The sequence below is a fragment of the Helicoverpa armigera genome, chromosome 5 (assembly GCF_030705265.1).
Source record: "Helicoverpa armigera isolate CAAS_96S chromosome 5, ASM3070526v1, whole genome shotgun sequence".
Classification (NCBI taxonomy): Eukaryota; Metazoa; Arthropoda; class Insecta; order Lepidoptera; family Noctuidae; genus Helicoverpa; species Helicoverpa armigera.
The window spans coordinates 13,134,382-13,153,949 of NC_087124.1; the positions used below are offsets into that span (position 1 = coordinate 13,134,382).

At 36.9% G+C, this 19,568-nt stretch overlaps 1 protein-coding gene across 1 annotated transcript; it reads right to left on the reverse strand.

Annotated features, from left to right (window-relative positions):
• Positions 1-1,793: 1,793 nt before the first annotated feature.
• On the reverse strand, positions 1,794-18,466 carry LOC110374630 (homeobox protein MOX-1). Its single transcript, XM_021332425.3, has 4 exons — positions 18,240-18,466; positions 3,321-3,836; positions 2,823-3,030; positions 1,794-2,352 (listed from the first exon to the last, which is right to left on the reverse strand). Exons 1-4 carry the CDS (start codon positions 18,325-18,327, stop codon positions 2,205-2,207), a joined length of 960 nt encoding a protein of 319 aa, XP_021188100.3. The 5' UTR covers positions 18,328-18,466; the 3' UTR covers positions 1,794-2,204.
• Positions 18,467-19,568: the final 1,102 nt, after the last annotated feature.

A 19,568-nucleotide genomic window follows, 5' to 3' on the forward strand; every position in this document is an offset into this window, starting at 1 on the left:
TGAACACGAACAGTAAAACAAACAAACAAACAAAACGACCACGATCTCCAGCAAATACCGCCTAATAAAAGTATACAAGCGAAACCGCCCATTATAAAGGCATCATTGACAGATCGTTATCTCGGCGCGCTAACTAATCCATTCAGCCTCGGGTAACGTAACTACCCTCCAAACGTCGGGAAAATACTTCAATTACCCTCACCCCTACCCCTCCCTCCGCGACATCAAAACAGCCCAATTACACGAAGCCACCCTTTAATAAACCCTCGTTTGCTCAAATCTGAAATAAAGACGGATAAATAATCAACAATTTTGAAACGAAAAGCTACAAATTAGCATTTGTTTGAATAAATTGAACAGTAAATGTGACTCTGGGACCCGGTCAAAGTTGTTGGCTGCAGAAACTCGAGAACAGCAAAGCGATGCAGCGCTTTACAGCGGGCTAAAGTTCAGCGCGTACACTCTCTGCAGTTTAAGTTTGTAGCGCTGTAGCGGCTGTGTGCTCGATTCAAATGTTAACAACTTGCTAAGAGATGCAAATTGCTGGCGGTTGTCAGCCATGCTTCGGAATGGCGCCAAAACATTTGCATAATTTGCACAGAATTGAATGGCGGCTTCAGAAATGGAGCGTGATTGAAAAGCTGTGGGTGATTTAAGATCATTTACTCGCTATTACCATTTGTATTGTTGTTATTCTACATTAAAGCTATGGATTTATCTTCTACTTAGCAATAATTAACAAATAATTATTTTAATAAATAAATTAAACATACAATGTTAATTAACGAAAATAAAAACAGTTAAGTAGTAATTTAAACAAAAAATACACAAACTTTATTTCCAAAACTGGTAGTGGTTATTGAATTAATTACAACTTTTATCCTTGTCTCAAAGTTACATTGTTAAATTATTAGCTACATAGCTTTAAGAATCTTATCTAATGTTTAAACAATAAACTTATTATGTACGTATTTACCCTAATTAATTACAATAACTCTGAAATATTTCACAATTTTATTGCACAAGATTTGCTTAATCTAACATTTGACACGATTATTTACAATTTATACCTATGTACCTATGTTTTATAACTGTTAATTCACTAATAATGTTAATTTGTGCTAATAAATTCATCTAAGTGTAACGTTAAATTACGATATCAAAGCTATGTTAATTAATTTACAATAATTCATATCTTAATTTGCAATGTCGACGAAACAATTAGGTAGCATTTTAGTATGGACTCGAATTTTCAAAATTACAGTTTCACAAAGATTGCTACATTATTTTGAGAAAACCAAAATACATATATTTTTACAGACTTTGATCTTTACCTTTAAAGATGATAAGTACTAAGTCACCTGAAATAAGACATTAAGGCTAGCCGCTGATTGCAACTTTTCGTCACCGTGACTTTTTGTCACTGTCACCTGCTGTCACCCACGATGCGCTCACTGAATCTGTTCTTGGGTGACAAATCGCGTTCATTTTTGTATGCCGGCTGAGTGACAAAAAGTCACCAGTGAGTGGACTCCCATTGTAATGTACAGTGCGAGTGACAGTCACGTCACTCCGGCATTGCCTGTTGCTGTAACTATTTGTCACCATATTGTCATGTCACCATAATGAGCGCACTCAGTATAGTTTTCATTGCACTTGACTAAGTGACAAAAAGTCACGGTGACGAAAAGTTGCAATCAGCGGTTAGCCTAAGACGACTAAAAAGTCACGGTGTATGACTGCCGCGTTGGTCTAGCTATCGTAAGCGCGGCTGCTGAGCACGAGGTCTCGGGTTTTATAAGACTTTCACGAAGCAGCCCGAGGCCTGGAATATGGTGATTGATACACCCGTGCATCGGAGAGCACGTAAATGTCGGTCCTGCGCCTGATTTCTCTCCGGTCTTGTCGGATTGCCGTCACATCGAGCTATGAGAGTGAAGGAATAGTGAATGCTCTTGTGTCTCTGCGCAAATGCCTGTGCACTATAATATGTCCTGCGCAGTTGGCTGATCTCAGTCGCCGTAGCCGATAATCGGCTAGGAGGACATCATACACAAACGAATCTTCAGCATGTACCCATATCTTAACTTTTGAGACGGTAATGGACTAGATTTACAAATAAGAATTTCAGAATGTACAAAACAAATGTTCCTCAAGATTGAACCTTAAACTCACACCATGTAAGCACATTATCTACTACACATTCACAGATGGCAGTGCATGTACGCGGGGTAGGGCGGCAGCAGCGCGCAGGCGAGCGGCAGCGCGTGCGCCGACAACTCGCGCTCGCCGCTCGCTGCCTGCGCGCGCAGCTGTTCTAGGCGAAGCTGGTTTTGCCGCTTCCATTTCGTTCTATGGGAAGAAGGAATATTTTTAAGACATTGTAGTATAGTTATGGTATAAAGCACTGAATTGTAAAATAAAGAAACTGCTTAAATTGTTTAGTTTCTATATTGGCGCCCAACAAGTTTTTCTGCCACTTCAAACTTTTCACAATATTACAACCGTTAGGGACTTAAATCACGAACAATTATTATTCTCAAAAATGCTATCAAAACCACAAGGAACTAAATATGTATGCACAATATTTTGTCAATTTAAAAAGTCCCATTCGGGCGCCAATTTCTCAATTCTCAATCTTTCTCTCTTTTCGCCCATTTATAGAACCTATTCATGGACCAAAGGTGCAAAGCGATGCTATACCTTATAATCGATCGACCTGTGCGGCTGTCACTTAGCCACGAGCTCCTCTATCCCAATACCGAAAGTTGTAAGAAAATCTTCTGCCACATCATCAAAATGAGAAACCATGTATCACTCACCGTCGGTTCTGATACCAGGTTTTAACCTGAGTCTCGCTAAGACTGAGCGCCTCCGCCACGTCTCCCCGATCAGCTACACTCAAGTACTTCTGACAGCGAAACTTGCGCTCTAAGTACGCGAGCTGCGCGTGAGTGAATGCTGTGCGGCGCCGACGCGGCTTGCGGCTTGAACTTGAGGAAGCTGTGGGTCTGCTGCCTGGCTGGCGGTCTGAGAAAGGGATAATTAAATGGTGTATTGACAAATAACACTTTTGGAATGGTGACCAAGATTTAACAGACTCCTAGGAAGCGGTGAAAGAGAGGTATTTTGGGGGTTCTGTCTAATGTAATTTGACGTGAAAAAGTGTTTAGCACTTTAATAAACGTATTTAACTTTGCCAATAGACTTAACTTACTTAACCTAATGTAACAAGTCTAACTCGACGTCATCTGTAAACCTTGAAAGTGTACCTAACAAATGATAGAGGCACATGAAGTTTAGTGAAAGGATCAAATTACCATTGGTTTCTTGTGATTCTCTCTGAGTATTGCCAGCTATGACCGACGCGAAGCCAGCAAGCAGCTGCGACTGGAATGAGTTCTTCGAAAGATCCATAGACCTGCCATAAATACTGTCCGATAGACCTGTCATGTGCTCATAAGCTGTCCCCTCAGCTCCTTCGTCCTTTTTGCCATCCCTCTCCGGCCTGTACAAGTGAAACAGGCTAGTGTCGTACAACCTCATTCGTTCTTCCGACCGGTTCTCATAGTCGTTCTCGTCTTCTTTGAAAGGAGAACTGTAGCTCGCTTGGTTGTTCAAACTGTACTCTAAAGGTGACGACCTCTCTGCTTCTTCTCCATCCAATTTCTTTTTATATTCATCTGGAAATGTGAATTGTGACTTTTTAGGCGTAGAAGTCTCGCTTCTGTTATCGCCCACTGAGATGTCGTCCTCGGCGTCCGATGTTTCCACATTCTGACTAACTGAGGAATTGCACCGCTGAGCCTCTGGTTCCTCTTCAAGCTGAGGTGGCCCTGAGAACAATAATCGAATGATAATTAAACAAGCGGCTTCACTTCAAAGTAACTTCGCTTGGTGTCAAATGAGGATTTCCCGTAAATTATAGTCAACAAAGAGGTTAAAGCCGACTTGACACTAAGACTTGACACTTAACCGTGAGCACAAACGGAACGCGCACAAAGGCGGGGGCTAGCATAAAGACCTCAGTTTTAAAAAAGGAACGGCTATAGACGCGAGTTTTCTGCTCTAATTAATGCCTCGGGGCGTTCCGTTTCGCTCTCGAGCAATTGAATACGACGTCTGTGAATGGTGTGTTTTAGCGCGCGCGGGAAATTCTTGTCTATGGTTGCGTTTGTGTCTTTTAATTTGCGTGAAAATGGTGAGGAGTGAGCGCGGGGCATTCAGGCCGGGTGGTCGCTTTTCATATGATTTTCTTTCGCTAAACTTTTGTATGCGCCGTTGTTAATGGCGTGGCCGTACCACGATTACTTGTTATGTGGCGGGCGGGTGGAGTGGCGGCTCGAGGGTTTCTCTCGTTATAATATCGCATAAATATGTTTTAGCGTGCACTCCTCCTCGCTGCCTCGAGAGGTCTTAATGTTTCCGCATGAGTATCTTCTACGAAAACATCGTTAAAATATCATATTCTGTTTATGTATAAATATGTAAAGGAAAGCTGAAATAAAATAGTATATCAAAACCCTTCAGCTTCAAGCTGAGAACCTAGCAAGTTCAAAACTCAACGCACATAATGTAAATTTTAACCTCCCTTAAACTTTGACTCATAGACGGTTTTAATGAGTCCAAAAAGGGAGCGGTTGTTAAATAATTATGAATATAAAATTAAAACACAAAAACAAACCAAATATTCAAACTTCAAGTTGAGTCCGCCGTAAAATGAGCGATGATATTACAATTTTAAAACAATGCTATGATTAATTCATATTTTCGTTGAGCCGTTAAAACCAAATGCTTTTTAGGTTACTTATTTCATGACTCTTGTATTTAAAGGCGAGATACCACCAAAATGTCGTACCTACGCGTTGGCGTGAGACCACTGTTAGCTTATATTCGCGCACAAAAGTTGCAGTTTTGTCGTGCGTGTGATAGAGTTCAGCGAAAATATTTCACGATCTATGTACTTAAATCTCTCGGGTGATCAAATCCTTATTGGCCTATTTACTGCTCCTGGGCTTCTCATAGTATAGGATGAAATAAAAAAAATGCTGTCAACGAGGGTCCGCAAGGTGTCAAGGGGATTTGCGATACTAGACTCTGCAAGTTTTTACCAAGATATATTCTACACAATTACAGGTTTCTATGTATTCATATAAGTATCTTAACACAATTAACAAACAACAACATGACAATACTTTTGGTTTGCCCCCAGTCTTGGAGCCCCTAGCTCAGGCCCCGTACAATGTAAATAGCACGCGTGACAAATTAGCGATGTCCCGCTGTGCTCTTTAACATCGACACCCCTGCGTGATTCCGATTGTAGACCTAAAAGTCTTGATACTTACGTTTTTATTTTGTAAAAAAAGTTTATCATTAAAATAAAACCGACTTCATTGCCTATACCTTCTCCAACTGAAAAATCCGAAAACTACAACAAAATTGGTTCAGCAAACGTGAGATCTTACATTTACAGGTTAAACTGAGAACTACCTTTTATGAAGTAAGTTAAATATTGTACACAGTTCGTTACATCCAATTCACCTTTGCAATTGATTACAGTGACAATTGAATGTTTATAATGCAATTAAAAGGTTTCAAAAACTGTGTGACAGAAAACCTAGTTCGTTATTAATTTTATGTCTCAAAACCTAGTAGGTATGTAAGTCCAACTTTTATTTATACTTACTTGTAAATTACAAATTATATTATTTCAAAAAGAGGTAAATAACTTGCCTTATTTTTTTCCGCCAATAGCGACCTGTTCAGCAAACTACACTAAGGCATCGTTCAGACCAAACGTATTGTCGGCCGCTGACTGTGAGCGCGCGTTACGCAGTTTATTGCTTTTCCATATATATTGAAATTGTCGTTCACACCGAACCGACTATACGCTGTTATTACGTCGTCTGTTGTAGCTGACTCTCAGTGGCCGATTATTTTACTACGCGACTATGCACGGCGGACGCGGATTGGCTACGCGGACGCAGTTGCCGAATAGCGCCGCTCCGCCGCGTACGCACCGCCGCGCCTCGGTACAGCACGTCGATAATTAGTGTCCCTTTTATATAAACTTAAACGTATTAAAGATAGTAACTCATCGAATGTTTTACTGTCATACGAAAATATTTCTTGAACTTATTTGGATAAAGTCTATATTCGAAATATAAAGTATGAAATTGACCAAGAAAACATCTCTTCAAATTGAAGGGATGTACCCACAATCTCTTCTTTTTATTATTTTCGTCTTCCTCTAGAGCTTCGCAAATGGCAACTACATATCTGAATGCGCATCTAGTGTGAACCTACAAGAGCCTATTCTTTTGTTCACACATGTAGCGCATCGTACGCTATAGCCTATTGTCGGCTTGGTGAGAACGCGTACTGCAGATTGAGTCGACGTTCACACTGGGGCAGACAGTGAGTATACTCACAGTCAGCGGCGGACAATACGTTTGGTGTGAACAATCCCTAAACGAATTTCTAACGCTGAAAATTTATTAATCTACCGAAAAAGCTATATAAGCTTTTACAAATATAATTTGATATCTTTTTGCACTCATTATTATACAAGAATAGAAAGAAATCAAGTGCGTTTGATCGCTGTACAATCAATTTGTAAGGGTTGTCCTATCAATTGTGTGCATTAAATAATCCAACCGTGTTTTAGTTATTACCTACTGCCCTGCATTTCTTTGTAAACTTTATTGTGTGTTAACATGTGATTCAACCTAGGCATGCAAATAAGACTTTCTATGTATGCTTTATTTACTGTTATAGGCATAGAATGGGGATACGTGATATTTTTCTAGATTCGAAAACTGCTCTAAAAGAAAATAGAATTAAGAAATCACTTGTTTTCTTACATTTACTCATGGTGGTAATAAGATAATTTTTCAAATTTAACCAGTTTTTCCTAGTATTCGTTACGTAGTAACTATTATAGTAATCTGTGGTATTAGTCCGTTCAAGCATAACAATAAATAAACAGAAAACTCATCAGCTTTATAATCGTACTATAAACATTAACATTTATATTAATTTGATGTAGGCATTTCAATTATGGCAAGTTTCATCATTTACAAATAAAGTACCTGATTGCTTGAATTTGGCAGATAGCTAAATCTATACCTACTAACATTATAAAGAGGAAAACTTTGTTTGTTTGGTAGTAATGGATAAACTCAAAAACTACTGGACTGATTTTAAATATTCTTTCACCAATAGAAAGCTATATTATCTGCGAGTAACATAGGCTATATTTTAACCCGGTGCGGCCAGTAGCTCCCACGGGACGCGGGTGAAACCGCCAGAAAACGGCTAGTAAATAATATAATAAATACGTATTGCGACATATGCTATAACTTTTAATAAAAGTAAGTAAATATAAAATATAATAAAATATAATATATAATAGTAAGTAATATCTTCTCTATCGCATCTCTCTATCGCTCTAAGGTTTGCTGTTAGAGAACCCAGTTCTGGGTTAAGCTCGCCTTTGTACATGTCTTCTCTGTGTTGTGTGTGTCTTTTAAATGTTTTTGTGTACAATAAAGAATAATATATAAATAGATGTAAATAGACTTTGGTTTCACAGGCCTCGGATATCAATATCTAGCAGAAATTATAAATAGCCTTTATCTGGCAGTTAGAATTAACTATTACTCGGATAACTAACTGACACGTTATCGGTAACAAGTGAAATTAGGTGCTAATGTGAAAAAGCAAAGTTTATTTATTATTCAGACACGAAATAATATAATAGCCTCAGCGGATTTTTCTTCGTATTGAAAAAGTTGACACCGTGCCTCCCTAGATGGCGTTGTACAATCGAGGCGTATTTCTGCATCGCGCTATGGTTTCGTTACCGACGGACATACGGTACCGAGGCCCGACTCGCTTCAAGCTGACGGACGGATAGACGGACGTTCCTCAACAATCGAAGGGTTCCGTACTATTTATAATAAGATAAGTATTTTTGAACGGTTTGATACTACTGCAAAGTAGTTTGAAACCTAAAATTATTGAAAAAAAACCATTGTCTGTAAAGTCGTTTTACTGACGATAGTTGAACGTGACAACGTGAGTAGCTGCCGATTGTGCCTCTTTGTCGCCCGCTGCGTGCTCTCGCTTGCACTACACGCCTTAAACGGAACGCCTCAGGGCGAGGTAACGCCTCAGAGCGAGGTAACGCCTCAGAGCGAGGTAACGCCGATGTTTCGTGCGTGCAGCCGGCTCCATCGATTTATAAGACGTTGTCACGTCAAAAACGCTTAATAACTGAGACATAGTACATACGTCTTAAGTATGGATTATAAAATAACTAAAAAACGCGCTAGTCATGTATTGTCATCAGAACTGAGAGCGTGTGCAAACATCCTAATCGAAGACCGGGAAGTGGGTCAAATTAAGATTCTAAGATTTTCTTACATTTATAGTCACAAGTGCAGCTAGTACGCGTATAAGCGTGTTAAAAAGAAATTTTGATAATCTTCACCAGATAGTATAAAACTAAGTCGCTTTTTCAGTCCATTTTGTATGCTTACACCTTCAAAACTACGGAACTGATTTTCATGCGGTTATTTTTAAGAGATACCTAAGAATGATTTAAGAGACAGGTTTATATGCATAATAATAAACATTAAACAGCATTGTACCCGTGCTATTTACTAATTATAAAAAAGAGGAAAACCTATTTTTGTATGTAAGTTTGTAACCTATAGTTGTTTGTTAATTCGCCGAAACTACTGAACTGAAAAACTATTTCACTGTTGGAAACCTACAGAATGTAGGTTTGAGCGAGTTATAAAGGCTATACATATTTTATTCCGGTACGGGCAATAGCTATCAAGAAACGCGACTGAAACTGCGGGAACACGGCTGGAATAATAATTATGAATATGTGCCTAGTGCCTAAAATAAATAATGGAGATATACAAGGATAAGCAACGTGGCTGTAGCTCAAAGAAAGCGATCAAAATTGTATATTTATTAATTTTCCGTTAAAGGAGAATATGTCTATGTCTAAAATCTGCTGTAGCTTCTAAAGTACTGACAATTTGTAAGAGGTATTTTAGTACGAAATGTTCTATTTAAAAAGGCCTTTTCAGTGATATATAATTCACTACTAGAGAAGAAATGTAAGAACTTGAAACTAACTATCGATAAAAATACCTTAAACATGTTCTAACATCTAAAGTACTAAGAATTGGTAAGTAGTATGTTAGTACAAAATGTAACGCTTGAAAAGACCTTTCAAATGATGTATGACTCATTACTAGAGGGTTAGTAGACCACAGACATTCAAACATTTTGCCATTTATTTGGCCTAAGTGTATCACCGCTATCAAATGATTTAATAGTAAGTAATTATTATAACTTATCCAAATATGCGAATTATGAATTTCTTATTTATATTTAGGTTAGGGAATTCCAAAGCAAAATATGATTTATCTGATTTATCAGTCAGTCAGTGATTCCATTAATTATATATTATTGCTATGAACCTGTAAACTTAATGAAACCGTTTAGTTACATAATATTCTTCGAAAAGTTTGTCATTTAATTAATCTGAACATATTTTAATTTATCCACGTATAGCTTCTACTACTATACGTAGATAAATAAAATTGTGTACTTTTAAGTATACGAACCATATTACGTTAATGGACTCTGAACTGAAATAAAAAAATAGGATTCGAGATGTTCTAAAGGAAAATAGAAAGGAAATCATCTGTACTTGTACAGAAAAGTGCCTATTATTAGAGTTTAATTTAATCAAAAGTGAGGTAAAAAAATCTTTAAAGACAAGCTTTTATTTAAATGCGCTAAAAAGAAAAAAATAAACTTTTACTGTAACTTTACTTTCAACTTATAACAACATTTCAAATGTAACATATTTGACACAATTTATACGTTTAAGCTTGTCGCGAAATTTAAGTACCTACTCGTATTTACTTTCTTAGTAAAATCGCAACAAGCTTTTAAAACATATGTATAAATTGTGTCAAATATGTTAAATTTGAAATGTCGTTATAAGTTGACAGTAAAGTTACAGTAAAAGTTTATTTTTTTCTTTTTAGCGCAGGCGGGCTTAATACTGGGACTTAACGGTCCCAGATAAATTGTGAGAATGTTCGTAGTCTACTGTCGAGTAGTCTAGTTATAATGCCCTACTGTAGTTCCCAATACACTGTTGATTTGCTTACTAAAGATTAATTTAGCTATTAGCCCCATATAAGTTATGTCATATTATTATCTTTAATATGCAAAATAAACCAATTCATATAAACACATGATAGCCTATAATATTAACGTCATCACATCTAAATAAATATACACATCTCATAAAAAAAACTAAATATTTCCGTTTTATGGTTTCTGTCTCCAACAAGAAAAATAGTTATTATTTTATTCATAAAAATCAGCGAAAATTCTTAATTGAATGTTAGAATATCAATTATTATAAAATAAATTAAGTATTTTCTGTTTTGGAACTAATGTGTATTTGGAATTGGAGTACATTTCACTTGGAAAATAAAAAAATTGCGCTCATCTAAAGTCAAATCGAAGCTCTTTGTCATGTAGTCATAGGTTACAAAGGTTTTAGTACATAATATTAAGTATCGCTATGGCCTGTTCGTAAAGCATCTATAGAGAAATAATAAGTACCTAAAGCTAGGTTAAAATCTATGTGGTTAATTGCATTAATCTACAATGTGTGTCGTAAAAAAATAAAACCGGCTCCCAAAACACTAAAAAGCAAAAGAAAAACTATTCTTAGATGCATCGGCCTAGAAGTCGGTGGCGAAATAAACTTAGTTACATCCATTAGACACCGACTTCTAGGCCGATACACCTAAGAATATTTTTTTTTTGGCTTTTTAGTGTTTTGCGAGCCGGTTTTATTTTTACACTCTTTGTAGATTAATTTCAGTGTTTTTGGGAGTCGGTTTTATTTTTTTGCTAAAAGTATTTTATAGATAATTTTACCGCAACTTTTTGTTCATTATCTGTCTACTATGATTTTGGGACGTCTAAAGAAATAAAATTTATTTATCTAATGCCCGAGCCACACTTTGCAATGCCTTATTTGTTATGTGCGTTATTCGGCCGCATACGACGAAGTGTGTAGGGTCCATTGGTCTATTTTTGCTATATTTGCCCGCATCTATTTATACATCTATATCTATACATATAATAAAATGATAGGAATGTCAAAACTGTACATTGAACATTTTTTTTAAAGAATACTTGGGGGGTGATCCATAATCGATTCTGAACCCAAATATATAGTTTTTAGAATTTTTGTCTGTATGTTTGTCCCGGATAAACTCAAAAAGTACTGCATGGATTTAAATCAAATTTTGCATGACTATTACCTGGGGGCCGGTTCAACACATAGGCTATATATTATCACGCTGTCACCTACGGGGGTTGAGCAATGAACGATAAAATAAACAAAATTGGAAATTCTATATTACGCAGACGAAGTCGCGGGCAACAGCTAGTATCGCATAAGCGCGAATTGCAAATACGCCTATCCGTCCGGTCCGTTTTTTGACAAACTTCAAAGGACACGATTACGCAGACCGGCACCAAGTTTGGCACACCGGCACGAAGTGTGGATGCCGTGATTGTTGTTCACTCACATAACAAATATTTGAGCGAATACAGCGCAGGCGCATAACAAATAAGTAATGCGTAGTGTGGTTCCGGAATAAAACGCAGAGAAGCTTCGCCCGCAGGAGCCGCAGCAGCAGTGGCAAGTGGCAATGCTGAATTCTTGACTTAGCCAGCGTTGTGTGGTCTGTCCATAGAGTCTATAACAACAAATACTGGTTTGTTCACGCGCCTCTGAACGATATGATCGATTCATTCTAACAACCTGTCTATGAACGTGGCTGTGAACGTGGCTGTCAGTAACTCTACGATAAGAAGAAGGTGGAAGGAAATGGACTGGGTGTACCAGTACACATGTCTACAAATAGGCCCAAAATTAATTGTAGACCATCGAAGGGCGCATCGTGGGAGCATATTATAGGTATGAATATTAGCAGTCATACCCAATTATATATCTTACCGTAGTTGGTTTTCGATTATCGAATGGCCAGCAACAAGCCCGGACTTGAACCCCATCGAACGTCTCAAGGAATTAAAGAGACGAATTCGTGTACACTAATAAACGACATTTGACAATATATATTCCTAAATAGGAATAGTATCCTAGTAGGTAAGTACTGTGTAAGTATACCAGTTCCTTTTAGGTAAGATGATTTTTGCGTTAAATATAATGGATAAATGCCTATGTTACATAAAAAATATCATATCATCAATGAATAAAAGCACCTTAATGTTATACACACAAAATGATATTTTTTCCTAGGTTCGATAACTCGACAAGGCTATTTTTTCATTATGTAACATAATTTGTGAATTATTGATGATTGCATAATGCTTACCAAAATTACAGTTCCCGCTGTGAGGAAACGGTATGAAATGGTAACCATTTGATACCAAACGGTAATGGCAATAACGATTGGACTAACAGCACAATTTACTATCAATAGCTACTGATTGTAAATCTTGGTATTATGGTTGGTATAGTAAATACATAGATATTTACTGAAGTGTCTGAGTTAAACTGTCTGTTAAGAAAACCTCAACAATCGAATGATGGTGAATGAATGATGTGAAAACAAAAGTTTTGCGGCGTAGTAGATTTTGACCAAGCGATGCCACAAACCAGTGTTATGGCCTTGCCCCTAGTTTATACGCAATATTTTTCAGGAGTGATTCCTTTAAACATCGAAACTTCAAATCACAAACTAACAACAAACCTTAGTTATTATATTATCAAAACTAGCAATGTTAAAAAATAAAATATCTTTCTAAAGGCATAGAACTAAACAATTTTATAACAACCCTCTCACAATACTTAAAGCCTAATAAATCTCATCGCACAATGAGAACAAAGCACGTATTTGATTGGACAAAACAAATTAAAAGTCGTTAATTTGAATTTGGAAGGCGCGGAGTCAATCGGTGCTCAACCGCGGCGCGTGGCAGTCGCGTGTGCGCAGGAGTGGCGCCGTGCTGCGCTCAAGAGCATATGCAGAGTTATTGTGCGAATATTATCTTATAAATAGTTCTTTGCTATGATTTTTGTTGCAGCAAAAATTTTAATTGATTGAATGACAACCCATTTAATAAATTGAAACAATATTCCAATTAAATCCCATTCTTTTGAGTAGCATTTGAGGACGTATTATTGTTACGAAGAATAATTCACTAGGTAAAACGCATTACAGATCGAGAAAGGGGGAATGTTACTCTCTTTGTTGATTTGTACGCAAAGGTGCTGTTATAACTACTACGACAATACAACTTCACTGTTTGTGAGAGAAAAGAAAAATACATAACATCTTGCATTTTTCGTTTATCTAAAAGATGGACTGCATGTAGTTAAGTTAGTTATAAAATTAATTCCCAACTGAAGAAAAAAAATTATATGCCATAGTAACATGTAGCTAATAACTACGTAACTCAGCACTTTTTAGACTTTGGACAATTTGGACTTTAGACTTGCTGAGTTTAAAACTTATTTCATATTCTATTTTTTAATCTAACTACCGCCACACGCTTACTTTACTGTCACAAAACTAACTGTGACGTCATTGAAAAACTCTCGGACACAGTAGGTGGTCGTTAAAGTTGCTAAACTTCGGACTCTCAAAGAAATAGTTTAGTTTTAAAGAGTCTTGTGAGCTTTGAACGTGACCTGGACAAATGCTGAATGTCACGTACTTACTGCACTTTAAGTACTTGGAAACACACATTTTATTTTGAAGACAGAATGGTTAGTTAGGCCAGTTAGGCTGAAGTGCACGGACCACATGAACGACCGGTTTTCTGAAAACAACTGTTTACTTTGACGTGAAAATTATAAATAGGAAACAGATATTTTAATACAATATAAACCGACTTTTATACATATTGTCGATAAAGTTGGGCCTTGTTGGGCTATGATGTAAACTATGTATTTCACCTCAGACAAACTTACTTATGTATTAAGAATGGTTTATTAGTAAGTAGGCTATCTTGACTGATTGGTTTTTGTATTGAAGGGCTCGGGTGAGCTCGGTGAACTGTTTTATGTACACAAAAAACGAGATTGGAAAATGTGTAAGAAGGAAGGGTTTTGAGAAAACTAAAGTAAGGACATTCGGAATTGGATCGCGAAGAATACTAGCACAAAAAGGATCTTCTATATTCGCCACAGCAAACAGTAAGATTTAAAAATTTTCCGTGAAATTGCAACCTTTGTAAGCGAACACATATGCTCATAACCCCGAACAGACATAAATAAATAAAATGTCTTAAATAAGACATTTTTTCCCTTGCAATTTACCAATGTAAGACATCAAAACAATGCGCTAAACTAAAAATGTAAATAAATTCAACAGTTCTTAGTACCTCGTTACGTTTGTTTATTACCCCTCTCCTCACGAGTATGTCCCGCGAAAATGGCAGGAACACATGAAAAATTCATCGTACACAGCTAATTATACAGTCGAGATAGGAAATTAGGAAGTAATGCATGCACCACGACTAACCCGAGGCTTATTAGCCGCTAATGTATGCAAGTGCAGGGCGCGCGCACACTTGCAACTTGACGGCTTATTATCGCGCCGCGCACACTTAGACACGTAGCGAATAACGCGATTATTTTGTTACAACTTATGTTAGTTTGTGGAATAACATATGTCATTGTTGTCCGGGGTAAAAAATTAATGTGCTTATTACATCTGGGGCCAATCCATGAAAATATCATCATTATGGATACACACTTGGGCTTTCAGACGCCTATGTAAAATTATAAGATCTGACTGATGCTCATGCTTGAGCCATGAAAAGGAATGGTTCAAAACCCATTAAATCATATTTATAAACGTAAAAGTATTATGTGTGGATGTTTGTTACTTTCAATAACTACTGAAAAGATTGTTATGGAACTTAACAGTAGATTTCACTACCCTCAGAATAACATTATAGACTTATTTTTGACGAAGTTAGTGAGGTGATTAGGAACGCGAGTAGTGTAGAATTACTGCTAATTTAAGAAACCCTGAGTAGACGTTATTTATTAATTTATTTTTTATCGCAGGGTTCCATTTGAATCACGAAAGTAGCGATAATTTTAGAGAAGAATCCTGAGAGATTGAACGATGATGCAAAAAATTTTGCTCTCGTGTGATACACCTAACTTCAGCAGCGAGAGAAAAATGTTTTCTCCTAGTCTACCGGCCATGACCATACTGATTAATAGATTTAGATCAGGATGGCAATGCTTTGTCTTACTTCAGAGTAAAAGTCGAATTTGCTCACTGTTTTTAAGCAAAACCGATATGTTCGAGCTACTGAAGTATTTTTGAATCTCTCGATCGACTACGAAGATCTGATCCCAAGTACATAAGCTGTATTTAATAGGGAAGAAGTCTCCCGGGACGCGGGTGAAACCCCGAGAAAACAGCAAGCTTTTTACATAACGAGTAACCCAAGTTTTTAACAATTAAGTTCACCACCACGACAGGTACCTACATGCTGTACCTATGTTATGGACGTGTTTGAAGAAGGTACACATACCAATTTTTTTTGCGAACGAAACGTGCGTAACGAAAAATACAGGGAAGAAAGTAGTTAGCTTTTGTGTGAACATAAATTACAAAATTTTATATTACTTTTATTTGGAAAAACATAGTCCTTATAGCATCCATGGAAAGTTCATGATTTTATGAGATCACAATTTACTTATCCGGGTGCGGAAAAAATGTAGAAATACATAATATAAAATACTGCCTATTTCTAGTGGCGTCTCGTAAGCACTTTTTCCCATACCCGGTTACTCAAGGACAGAGAGGTAACAGCGGAAGACTTTTTCAAATCAGTAGGTAGCCAAAAAAAAAAAACCTCTTTCTTATATTAGTTTAGAAAACTAGAAATAGGATTGAAATTATGTGTAATTTTTCAACCTATTCCCAATTTGTAGTGAGTTAAGAAATATTCCTAGTGAAATCGGTCAAAATACATGGCATTCCATTGTTATTAAAAACCATAATTGAATCAGCAAGTGAACACTGTTGAACAGAGCGCGACTTCATGAATATTAAGTTACATAACTCTTGTAATAAGATAATTATAAGAAAACAAAAAAAAATACTAAAAAAACGAACTTCAGAATACTTGAGATGAGATACAATTTAATAAATATATTATATACATAAATACTGATTTTACGTACTACGATGTCTACGTGCTCTGTAGCCGTTGCTACGAAGGTGCTACGGAAACAGCTACGCACGCCTACTACGTACTACGAGGTTACGAATGACACTACAAAAACTTTAAAATCTTAAAAACAAAATACATACTTATGTATTTCCTAGATTTGAAAGTAAAAATTCAAGTTAATATATGTAAGTACCAAATCAGTTTTGCCAATCCATTTCTATATCACAGCGTAGTCCATCTAAATCATTATTTGTTAAGATGACTTTTCTGGACTTTTTGTTTATTTCAAAATCAAAATCAAAAGTCATTTATTCAAAGTAGGCTGAAAATCAGCACTTTTTGAACGTCAAATCTACAAAAGACAGCCCCCAAAACGCCCGCCCTTCACCACTTCCTATGTGTTTTTGCTGGGAAGAAGAAGTAATGGAACAAACTCCCCAGCAACACAATTCTGTCTGTATGGTTTGAAGAACCGTATACAAAAAAAATAAAATAAAAAATATCACTCAAAATTATACACATAAATTTGTATATAAAAAAAAAAACAAGTAAACATGTAATCATGTTAGCTAGTACACACCTTTCCCATACCTATTACTCAAGCAGCTACAAAAAAAATAATGTGGAAAAAAAAGAGAGAACATAATGCCTCCATTCATTGAAAATAGGTATAGTTTTAGGGCGTACCCAGCGACATGTGAAACACGACGTGTTTTATATATATATATATATGTAAAAAAAAAAAAAAACTAATTTACAACATAAACAGTGAAAACGGTGAACTAGGACTACTGTTCAAATCAAAAGTCATACACATTATATTACGGGTCAAGAAAATAATTATGTAGTCAGGCAGCACCCGTTCACGAGCATAACGCGAGGATCAGCCATCGCCCCCCTCGCACATTTTTGAGGGAGGGAGGCAATACCGTCTAAGGGAGCATGACGACTTGCAACCACATAACAAGAAAACAGTTAATACTAATAGTTTTACAGTCGCTAGTAAACCATTTACAAAATTGCGATACAACTCATCGTGAAAACAGTACGATGGTGGTAATCTGTCAGTATACATACAAAATGGAAAATGTCACGAATAAAATAAAAGTAAATCAAATCAACTATCAATGATAACTCTTGAAGCTGTCCGGTGTTTAACATGAGGACCAACTACTCTTATCGTTTATGTAATCATTTACAGTATAGTAGGCTTTCTTCGACAGAATAGATTTGACTTGGACTTTAAATTTATCAAATGGCAATTCTAGTAACGACTGAGGCAGTTTATTATGAAATCGTATACCTAGGTATACGATTTCATGTTCCATGCACCTTGTGAAGCCTGTGAATGGGTACGCACAGTTTATGCTTGTTCCTAGTGTTGATACTGTGGACATCACTTTTCTTAGTGTAGAGATGAATATTCTGCCTAATATATAGTATGTTGGCAAGGATGAATTGAGATGCCACAGTAAGGATACCTATTTCTTTGAAAAGCTCCCTTAAGGAATGCTTGCTACCTAACTGATATATTGCACGAACGGCTCGTTTCTGTAGTACGAAAATGTTTTCGATATCTGCAGCTTTGCCCCACAGTAGAATACCATAGGACATAACGCAATGAAAGTAACTAAAATAGACTAATCGAGCTGTGTCTACGTCAGTGAATTGTCTTACTTTTCTGACGGCGTAGGCAGCAGAACTAAGCCTTCCCGCGAGGCTAGATATATGCGAGCCCCACTGTAGCTTTGCATCAACTGTTATTCCCAGAATTCTTAAATTGACCTAAACTTGTCTTGTGAAACTATTGTTTTCATGTGCTGTATTTTTTTATTATTTTTGAGATGGTCTGCACTATCTGACATAAAGTTACCAGATTTATACAGCCTGTTTTGTTTTTATTCGACCGCGTAATTTGAATGACATAATTGTAGAAATATTTTGACACATACCTATAGGAACTGCTCCTGGCCTCAGCACGTCACCGAGCAGGTCCTTGATCAGGAAGGATTTGTGACTGTCCTGCACTCGCGAATCCATTATAAACACAATTTTTTGCGACAAAAATACTAGCACTTATTCAGTCATTCAAATTCACATAGCCATGAGAAATTGTAATATTTGTCCATCACAAAAAAAGTTTTAAAAGTTCAGGATTTACTCAATTAATTGAATGAAATTCTTTTAATATATTCTTCAGTTTATAAAGTTAAGTTCTATATCTAAGAACCCTTTATGTAATGATCAAAAGCATAGACAAGCAACGTGCACTTTCCCGCGCATTCGACATCACTGTCCGCCATATTCGCAAAATAGTCGTTGAATCGCGAAAATCTTTTCATTTAGCTACGCCCTACCCCTAACCGATGTTACATACATTTTCTTGTGGTTTTGGACCAAAATACCGCTTAAACGGGGTTTAAAGCGCGTTTAGCATGCGCGGCGGGCGCCGGGCGTGGTTTCCCGACTCCTCCCCGGAGCCGCGCGCCAATCCGCGCCCAGCCACTAACTTTTACAGCCGAATGATTTCTAAAGTACGCATCGAACGAGGGTTTAGACTTGTAGTTATTGAGTTGGGTTTTTTAAAAGACCGTTTTGAATGTAAATCGAAAAGTTAAGCGGGGTAAAGAGGCTGCCCGCGGTTCTCCAATTAAATTGATAGTTGTTCGTCGAGTGGCGGGCGCGGGCGGACGCCGAGACGCTTTGTTATTACGTAAGTATACGTACCTAACTGTACCGATTCGTGAAGTAATTTTGTAATTGTTATCGCTTATGTTTTGTTTGAAAGTATTTTAACTTAAGAATTTGTAGGCATATTTTACATTTATCTATATTTTAGGTAAATAACTGGTAGGGTTTACGTAAAATACGGCTTAACTGTTGTAAATGACTTGATCAGCTTCGCGTGTATTATGAGTGAGCGGGGCTACCAAAGTCGAAATCAAAACCTTCTCCTAGTCAAGTCGGCTGAAAAATAGTGGCCATAATCCATCACTCTGACTCACCGGAGTAATAACGGCCTTGTAGGTATACAGGTGTAGCCGTTGATCTAGCTATTATACACATATTATGCACTGCTGAATGAATTGTGAAATATGAATGTGGCTCGATACTGTGCAGGTTTTGGGTTCGATTCCTGGGTCAGGTCGACACCGATCTGATCTCTCGGTGGAATATTTGTGCACTATATAATATTATGGAAAGTGATTAGGACATTTGCAATTTCAATGACATCTCTGGATTTGAAAATGTGTGTACACAATGTTTTAAATAAAACCGGT